The following is a 10053-nucleotide window of genomic DNA, read 5'->3' on the forward strand; positions in this document are numbered from 1 at the left end:
GCCCACCAGAACAAGGGAGGGACGAAATACTGAGATTTTAGGTAAGGTTTGAGCCCTCTTGGGAATTTGCACAATCGCTGGACTTGGCTGTCACTACGAGTGTCTGTCTGGGTGACAGCCTTTGCTTCCCTCTGCCCAAGGGTGTTCAGACAGCAGAGCTTTCCCTCGCTCGTTCTCACACGTTTTCCCTCTCTTCCTCCCAGTTTTGCCATGCTCCGGGCCTGACTCGCCGCTCCCGCCCCGAGCCCGCGGGGCTCCGTGAGGGCGGCCCGGGCGGGACCCGCCTCCGCGGCCGGCGGGGCGAGGCGGGGCCGGGCCGGGCCGAGCCTCAGTGTCCGCCGGGGAGCAGCGGGGCTCGGATCGCCGCGGGCACGGCCGAGGTGCGGGCACGGCCGAGGTGCGGGCGCTGCGGGGTCCGAGCCCGCCCGGGTACGGGAGGGCGGTGCGGGGAGCGCGGCGTGAGGGGCCACCCGGGGAGGCGGCATCTGCCGGGGGCCGGGCCGGAAATCTGCAGCTGGATTGGGAGCGGAGCCAGCGGCCACACGGCGCTTGGAGAAGTCGCGTTTGAAACACGCACAAAAAGCGGCCCCCGTGGGCCCGTGGCCGCCCGCGGCCCCGGGACACGCGTGGCGGGGGCGGCGGGAGGGTCTGAGCACGGCGGCTGCGGAGCCATACCATTATTATTACCATTATTATTATTACTACTACCCCTGTACGTCAGGCTGTTTGTGACCGTAATGGGCATATCCCTTCAAACCCCGTGCTGTTTGTGTATTTGGGGCTTGTTTTTGCGGTTTCCGCTGGCGCTGAAATCCCGGGTTTTTCGGTGCCCTTCCATTTTGTACTGAAGGCAGGGCCTGGGCTGGGCATGCCGGGAGCTCGGAGGGCAGCGAGGGGAGATGGATAAATGTGGTGAAGCTCCCAAAGTGCTGCTGAACGCTGTCCCATGCCAATGACTTGGCATCATCCTTGGCTGCATTTACAGCATAGTTTAGGGGAAAATGCTCTGGCGCCGCGGATTTACTTTATTTTTTGTTGTGTGGAGCACTGTGTGCTTTTTGCTGTGATACAAAGTTAAGAGTAGCGGGACAGTTCTGTTGTAACATGTTAACGAGATTGTTAAAATGAATGGGAACAGTTACTGTCCATTTCTGAGAGGGGCCTTCGCCAAGCCGCTGTTTGGGAAGCTGGACTGTAGTGAGAGAGGAGGGAGAGTTACATTGAATTAATTTCCCAGGGTGTGCAGACCCTGTGCTGGGCCCAGTGACCCAAGGATAAAAGAGGGAGCAGAGTCCCATCACCACAGCAGGCAGGTCCAGGCAAGGCTTGTTTGAGCTTTGTTTTCACTGAGTAAACATCTACTTACCTCCATCCTGCCCGGTTCCTCAACGAGGACACGCCTTCAGAGCAAGTCTTCCATCGTGCTCTTTGCTCATCAAGTTCCCCTTGTTTGGCAATAGCTGACTGTGCTGAAAGGGAGATGAGAGGTTGTTAAAAGTGTAATCAAGTGAATATTAACATTTTTATTACTATTGTTAAAATTATATCGCAGGAAGTGAGTTAGCTGTAACAAAAAAAAAATCATTTATTTGGGTCTCTAGTGAAGCTAAGACATCCTAGTTGTATGGATTCCTAGTCACTAAATGCATGGTTGAAGCACTTGGTGAGGAAAAAGCCTGGGTCTGGGCAGTGCAAAAATTAAATGTGCACGGGGATGTGCTTTTTTTTCCACCTGCATTCACTCCTCAGCACCTCTTAACTTCCTGGTGTTGATAAAAGGTACTGCCTCCATAGGATTGTGGATTTGGTACGGTCTCATTGGAAAGAGACTTCATTAGTTTAAACCTCCCATGATAAAAGCAGAAATAGTCCTCTCCTTTTTGTCATTACAACTTAATCTTTGCCTGTGAGTCATGCTAAAAGCAATTTTTAAGAACAAGGTCTCAAAGGGGAAAAATGCATGTTTAACTCGGTTTGATCACAAGTTACTGCTGGGTAGGAAGATACTGGTTAGTTTGAAAGCTGAAGTGCAATTATAATTGTGTCATTTTACACACAAAAAAGGGTAGGCAATACTAATTTTCTTCTTTACATTTCATAGTTCATAGTATTGTCACATACTCCTCCTATCCTGGTAACTGCTTAGGGAAATTTGCTAATTCAAATGAATTGGTCTAAAATTGGTCTAAATCCTTGTGTTATTTCAGAAGAGTACTAATTTCTGTGACTAAGTGTTGTTTCTGCAATTACATTAAATATTTTGGTAGTTTGTACTTTGACAGTTTAATAAGCACTTATAATGGAAGCAAAATATTATAATTTATCATCTTAAGGTATTATATTATGCTATTGTGAAAAAAAAAAAGGGTAGAAAATTGCTTAAAAAGAAACTTTCCACGGTGGCAGAATCATGCTGTAATTGCAGTGATGCTAAAAAAACAAGGCTATTAGCAGAATGTTTTTGTCAGAACTTTGGATTGCAACGATGTCTTTTTTTTTTAACTAACTTTTAATGTTTTTTAGAGGTCATCAGTGAGAAGGGGGAGAAATGGCCAAATCGACTCAGTTAATTGACAATGAAGTCTTCCGGGCTTACGCTACTTACACAGCCATTGTTCTTCTGAAGATGATGCTAATGAGTCTGATAACAGCATACTTCAGGATCACAAGGAAGGTAATCTTTTGGAAATACTGGCTGGGAGAACAGACTGACCGTTTATATTGAAATACAGAGATCTCATGTATATATATATATATATATATGCATCTCTAGAATTCTGAGACTGAGGATATTTCACAAATTGGGATCAAGGCTGCCTTGGAAAGCAATCATGTAGCTCTCCTAAAATCAAAATATTTTCTTGACTTGTATCTGCCTTAGCAGTCCACAGAATGCATCTGTTACTACATGTGTCAGCAGGGAGAAATCAACTGTACATTGAGTCTGCACTGCCTGAATTAAATGTTCTTTTCAAGTAGTATCTTGCAGTATTTTGAGGTAATAATGGGTCATGTAAGTGTAAGAATTTGTACCTAAGAGGAAAGGGAGACACTTCCTTGGTCATAAATGAGAATGGGAATAAGGCTGTTGATGCTGTTGCTGTGTAGGCTTCTGCAGAAGGAAGGGATCCAAAAGGACTTTCAGATAATTTGTCAGGAATGGTGAAAAAGAGACTTGAGAGCTTCCACCTTGTAGGTGCCTATGTTCGGTCAGCCTACTGGGGTTACTGCAGGCTTGTTCATCTCACAAGAAGGCTTTATTTAAGTGCATAAATTGCATTGCATTAATTTGTCAGCACACAAATGTACAGGCTGGGCTCAAGAAAGCAGCAAACATTGTATTATTCCCTGTGCTTTTAACTTCAGGTAAGTTAAGTGAGGTTATTGAGGCATTGGCAAAAAGAGTGACCTTTATAGCAAGCTGCTTTGACTGGATAAAACATTTTGGCTACTAATGTCACTTGTGTGCTTGTGTTTGAAACAGGCATTTGTCAACCCAGAAGATACAGCATCATTTGGAAAAGGGGAGAGTGCTAAGAAATTCCTGAGGACTGATCCAGATGTTGAACGTGTACGCAGGTAATACATAGGAACCTGAAAAAGTTATTTTAAATAAGAGACTAATATTAAATCAAGGAGTTAATTTCACCCCATTCTTGGTCAAGCTTGTGTGTGTTTCATGGTGCTGTATGTAGCAATCTAATACATTAATTAGTTTAAATGAATAAACCATTCCACGTTCAAATGGTCATTGTGCATTCTAAAAACAATAAGCCTCTGTCTAGTTATAATAGCTGACTCTTGGGTGGTGTCCTGTCTGATGGTGGTGAGTACACTGTAAAAGTGGTGAGTACACTGTAAAATATAACCATAAGTTGATGTAGCTCATGGCAAAATTTTCCAAAATCCTAAATTTTGGGATGCTGTTTGATACACCTATACTAACAAGGAAAGTTTTAATTGAATGCTTTCTATAGGAGTATTCCTTGATGAAGCTAAGTTTATTTCTGTAGCAAAAACTTGAATGTCAGTGAACTCTTCTCGTTTAAACCTCCATTAGGGAAGACCTTGAAAATATGTACCAGTGCTGTTTTAAGAACACTGCATCCTTGCAAATAATGGCTGTTGTTTCACAAAGCATATTTCTGTATGCCTCTTATGGATTAAAATCTCAGAAAGAAGAGCCTAATCTAAGTGGGCTGTAAAAATGTTCTGCTTCTTCTTTTTGTGCCCCTGAGTAGTTCAGGGAAGCTGTTGCTTAATTTCATGGGTGTTACATAAAAGTGGGAACTTTTATGGTGAGGGGTAATTCCTTTCTCTTCGTAAATGGTAAGAGACCAGCTAAGTTGAGACTAACTTTATCACTCATTTAACTCAAACTGTTGTGGTAGAGAAATGACAACCAGCATGTAATTTTCACAGAATAGATTTTTAAAACACTAAATTTTCAAATCCTGTTTTGTGTAGTTTCTCAGACATCTCTAGACCTAGTAAGTAAGCTTGGTTCTAGTTACTATGTTGGTGTTGCAGCATCCTTATTATCCTCCCAACTGTGGTTCTTAGTAGAAGTTTAATACATTTTCTCCTACAAGCTTCATGGCAATAGATAATGCCACATAAATTTAGCATGGCTTCTCTTTTGTATAAGTGATTGGAATGTGTTCAGTTTGTGGAGAAAAAGAGATTTTTTTTTTCAAGAAAAAGAATTACTTTCTTCAGAGTACTTTTATGGGGAATGAGAATAAAAAAATCTGGAGGGCTATGTTTCTTTGTAATTATAAATATATTCTAAAAGCAGCTGCAAGACAGTGCCATGACCTAATTCCAGTTGACTCTGAAATTTGGCATCATTAGTTAGGCTTAGACATTGTTTCAATCAGTAAATTGGGCTGGAAGTATAATTTATCTAAAGAGGTGAAGGGAGCTGGGAAGGTTTAGGAAGGGGTGTGAAAGAACACTTCAAGATATGTGAGTTCATTCTCAACACATTTTTAGTAAATTAAGGTTTCAAAATTTGAAACATTTTTTCAGCTATTTTAGTGCTCAAAGTGAAGAAAATGAACGAAAAGCATAACTGTCACACCTGTTAGATGTTCAAAAATAACCTTCTTCAAGATGATGGAACTTCATGAACATTTGATGAACATAGCAGCTCCTATGTAGGATATTTCATATTTTCTTTATGGACACCACAAACTGGATTTATGGGATTAAGGCCATGGCCATGAACTGTAATAGCTTCAGTCACAGCTCTCCAGTTAATTGATGTTAATTGAGAGAAGCTCCAAGAAAACAGCTACCTCTTTTCTTACCTGACTTTGCATTCTTGCACACCCAGTTGCACTCAGACACCTCATGTAAGTCCTTAGTATTACCAAGATCCTGGGGAAAAACTAATACCTTTCATACAGAAGATCAGAAGCTTGAAAATGTGGGGTGCAGCAGGAGAGACCAGAGTGATGTCAGGCGAACATGCCAAAATCATTTCAGTAATGAATCAGGTCCCCTCTGCAGAGGAAGCCAAGAGTTGTTGAATAGTGGCATGCTCTGAAGGTGCTGAAAAATAATAAGGCTGGAAGTGGTTTATTCAACAAAATACACTTTAACTTTGCTTCTTTCTCCAGAGGCCACCTGAATGACCTGGAGAACATTGTCCCATTTGTTGGCATTGGACTGCTGTATGCTCTGAGTGGCCCTGAGCTGTCCACGGCCCTGCTGCACTTCAGGATCTTTGTAGGGGCTAGGATCTTTCACACTTTTGCATACTTGATCCCTCTTCCCCAGCCTGGCAGAGGTTTGTCTTGGGCAGTTGGCTACTCAGTGACCTTCTCCATGGCCTACAGAGTCCTGAAGACAGCGTGGCTCCTGTAGCAGAGCTGTAGCTTCTGTGTCCCCTTCGACATTCCACACAAAGTTCCCGGCACTGTACCATCATGTCTTGAGTGAGCCAATGAGTCTTCCGTGGTAACTGGAATTCTTCTTTTGAACAAAAGCTTTTTGTTCCTGTTCAGAAGTGTTTATTTTTTTGGAGGAAAAAAAAAGAATCCTTCTCCCTGTATTCCCTGTGCATGGGTTGCACTGCCAAATACTAGATTGGATGTTCCCTTTGCGATTTGTCAAGTGCTTACAATTCTAAACATGCCATGATGCTGTATTGATAGAGTGTTTGATAATTTTCTACAGATGCACTATTTTTGGCTGTAGCTCTGAAGTCTAAATCAATAAAGACAAGATTAAAAAAAAAGCCTGTTTGTATTTTTGTTTTCATTTTGACTCTTCTCACTGCAGCCAGCAAATAGCATGTCACTATGTATCAGGAAGAGATTCCAATCATACAGTTCTTTGAAGAGAGCTTACCTTAATAATAAGATATAACCAGTAATGCTAGTCTTGTAGTAAAAAAATCTTTGATGAAAATGTTTGTATAATCCACTTTGGGATTAAAAAACCTAAACCATTGCAGCTCCATTTCTTTCAGTTGAATAGATTAAAAAGAAAAACATACTTGGGCTAAATTCTTTGGAGAAACTAGTAAAAATTTTAAGTAATTATTTTTGCTGGAGTTGCTGCAAATGTTCATTTTGTGACTGGATGAAGTGTAGACCCTTTGTTAGAGGAATGTTTTTTTTCATTTTTGAATAAATTCAGCATAAAATGAATGACACTTGCAAATGTAGCTATCAAGTAATCCAGATGTACATATATAATTAGTTTATGTGTCATACTGTCATAAATATGTTTCTGATAGGAAGTTTTGCTCTTTGCTTACATCTTTTCTATGATGTGTTAATTTGAAATACATTCTTTAAAGACTTTTCCTTGGCTTCTTTTTGTTTGGTTGGTTATTTTTGGGGTTCTTTAGTAGCTCTGGATTAAATAATAGCAGGAGACTTCAAGTGACCCAGATTTTGAGTCTCTGTCACTCAAGTGACAGAGATTTCAAGTGTCTTTATATGCAGTGTGCTGGTCATTGAGAAGTTTTAAATGGCAGAAGTCAGAGCACAACACATTTGGTTTCCTTTCCTACCCCAGAAGCTGTGTCCATAAGGGAGACTGAGAGTTCCAGAGAGGAGATGGAGAGTTCTCACTGCTGCTTCCTCATATCAAAGATTTTTGTTCTGCTTTTTGCATGGGAGCAGTAGTTGTAGTACTGCAAGAAATAACACTGGAGGGCTTTCCTACCTACCCACAGTTGTGAGGTGGAGGTTGGTGCACTGTTGTGTTAGGCTGCAACTCGGAAGGGTGGCAGGAGGAATGGGGAAGACTTCAGAGAGACTGGATTAATCCAAAGAAAGAGGGTTTTTATTGCAATTTAAGTGTAGTAAGTAAGTAGTTGGATGTATTTGAATCATGTCTGCCAAAGAGGAGAAGGTGGAACTTGAAATCAATAAGTTAATATTGATTTACCAAAAGTTAAATCTAACTAATGAGTAAAATAACAAAGAGCTGGATCCTCTAGAAGGAGGATGAGAGGAGATGACTAAAAGTTGAACATTGGGGAGCTTCAATAGTTGCCATGGCAGAGTAAGCACACATCAGCACCTCTGGGTTAGCAGAGGCTCCAACAGGAAACGTGGGCTTTTGTGTTTCTTCTCACATCTCTCTCCACCACTTCCAACCTGTGCTGTTTTTCTCCTGTTCCTTCTTCCTCTGCTAGGTTTTATGAGATCTTGAGAGCAGCCACCTTGGTATTGTTGTAACAGAGGCCAGCAGCTCTTCTGGTTTAGGAAGGAGCAGCGATGGAGGGTGAAGGAGTGAGGCTGCCACCTGGAGCTGTGTCCCAAACCACTCATGGTCACAGCCTGCCAGCTTTCATCAGTCTGTGGCTACTCTGGCTTCCTTATATCATCATAACAGCTTCTAAAACTCTTTCCTCACTACTTCATGGCTTGCCTCTTCCTCCTAGCTGTGTGTCTTTTCATCCATTTCAAACAAAGGAAATGTAGCCACCCTGCAGAGGGCCCTGATTGAAATTCAGCAGCAAAGTCCTCTCATTCAGCATGGAAAAGGCTCTTCAGACAAGCTTGGTTATCAATGCCAGGCATATGCAGGAGCAGCATTTTCAGCTCCTTTTGCATCAAGCTTCTGTACAGAAATCTCATTCCTGGAGAATGTCTTTAATTTTGCGATCTTATATTTGAAACAAAACTGGTTTTAAATCCCTTCCATTTGCTCAGTGGTTGCAAAGCCCAGAACATACACTCGTATGTGCTAAGAAGTAGAAAAGATAACTGGAAACCCTTAGAAATACCTAGAGTGATTCAATATTATTCTGTGTTTCTCTTGCATTTATTTTAAACCTATATTTTATTTTCCTTTTGCTCCCACAAATACCATCTGTGCATCTGGGCGGGGTACGTGCTCAATCTGGGAAATGTGCCTTACCAGATTCCATCAAATGCCGACTGCCAGCTCCACAAAAACTCTGTTGGAGTGGTCCTAGTCACACAGCTCTTGCATTTCTCTGCTCCCTGCCCTGTAGAGGTGCACTGTGCCTGTTGTACAGCTGTAAATTTTGATAGGTTGGTGTATTTCAGGGGAGCTAGCAAAGGAGAAAGAGTGTGTTAGTTAATTTATTGCTCGGCTAAACTGGATTTTCACCTTTTAAAACATGCATGTGGATTTCAGCCTGCTAGTGTCAGGTCCTCTTGCAAAACCATGAAATGGAGTAACCTGTAACTGATGAAACAACTGAACTGTTATCAGCAGGTGTGCTCCCTTTGACCTGGTGAAAGTACAGAAAGGGCTGCTCCATGAGAGCCATGGAAAAAGAGGTCAAACCATCAGCTTCTATGCTTCATTTCTGTTTATTATGCCCATTATTCCCACCACCAGTCTTGGGCAACTGGAGAAACTACAGGGTTTCTTTTCTCATTATTCCTGGCATTTTGTGTTCTTCTCCCAGGTATGTTGTGTATCTTTGAAGTGGCTTTTAACAGTTGGCCATGAAACACCACAAAATGCCAGCTGACAAGAACCTTGGTTAGCTGAGTTCATCTCTGAGGGAATTTCATGGGCTGCTTTGTTTCAGAAGTGTGAACCTGAGCAATTCCTCAGTTTAATTTTTGTTTGTGTGGGTAACTGCTTAAAAGCCTTTGGGCAAAATGACTGTGCTGGTTTTCCTGGCTGCAGACACATGCACTGAAGGCACGGGGTTGTTGGGAGAGATCATGACTGGTGAAGAGCTCTGAGCAAGGACTTGCTGTTTGATCATGACTTTTTGTCCTGTCACAATGAAGAATGTGTTTAAAACTATAAGTGATACAATAAACATTTCCTGGAATTTTCAGACATGAGTGTGTGTCTGAGCTTCACCGCCTTCAAGGTATTTATTTCAAGAAGCTGGGTCAATGCTTCTGTAAGTGATAGAATTTCTTGTCATCGAAATACAGAAGAAAAGCCTGGGCTCTTAACTCAAATAACTCTAGGGTTTGGAAAAATTCTATTTACCTGAAACTGATTATTACTTAGCTGTGTCTATTCCTAGTTATTTACAGAAACAAATTCAATCTAGATTTTTCATGGCAAATGCTTGTAATGTATGTCTTTTCTAAGAGCAAAAACTAAAAAGCAGAACTTTTAGAATACCATTTTTAAAGTGTTGCCTGTCATTATTCAAGCTAATGGAGTTTTCATTTCAAGGTTGAAAATTAAGAAGAACTTTTCTCTTTTCCAAATGTTGTCCTGCCAGCTGAGATGGCACCAAGTGTTCTCTGAAAGGTTATATTGACGTGTTAAAATACTCTCATGATTAAATATCTCTGGCTGCTGGACACTTAGAAATCTAATACCTCTTTGTGATTCACTTTAAGTGATAGTCAGGCTTCCAAATCTTGGTCAGTTAATCCCACTCATAGATTCTGAAGGCTCAAATAGATCATTAGCTCCTTCAGCCTGACCTCTAGTGGAATAGAAGCCATGGAATGGCTGCCCTTCTGCTGATGGTAGTTCAGTCACAGCATGACTTCCAGAAAGGTGATCCTCATTCAGAGACTTTGGAAAACAGGCATTGATTCACTCTTTTCTGTGACATTGGTTCTCTCTGGTGTATAT

The 10053-nt window shown here is 41.7% G+C and overlaps 1 protein-coding gene across 2 annotated transcripts; it reads left to right on the forward strand.

Annotated features, from left to right (window-relative positions):
- Window positions 1-255: 255 nt before the first annotated feature.
- MGST1 (microsomal glutathione S-transferase 1) lies at window positions 256-9291 on the forward strand. 2 transcript variants are annotated; one of them, XM_036401496.2, is made up of 4 exons: window positions 256-380; window positions 2524-2674; window positions 3485-3579; window positions 5625-9291. In XM_036401496.2, exons 2-4 carry the CDS (start codon window positions 2549-2551, stop codon window positions 5869-5871), a joined length of 468 nt encoding a protein of 155 aa, XP_036257389.1. In that variant the 5' UTR covers window positions 256-380; window positions 2524-2548; the 3' UTR covers window positions 5872-9291. The 2 variants fall into 2 exon arrangements, with proteins under 2 accessions (XP_036257389.1, XP_036257387.1); XM_036401494.2 differs by having other exon boundaries at window positions 270-397.
- The last annotated feature ends 762 nt before the right edge of the window (window positions 9292-10053 follow it).

Source organism: Molothrus ater, chromosome 5 (assembly GCF_012460135.2).
Source record: "Molothrus ater isolate BHLD 08-10-18 breed brown headed cowbird chromosome 5, BPBGC_Mater_1.1, whole genome shotgun sequence".
NCBI classification, from domain to species: domain Eukaryota; kingdom Metazoa; phylum Chordata; class Aves; order Passeriformes; family Icteridae; genus Molothrus; species Molothrus ater.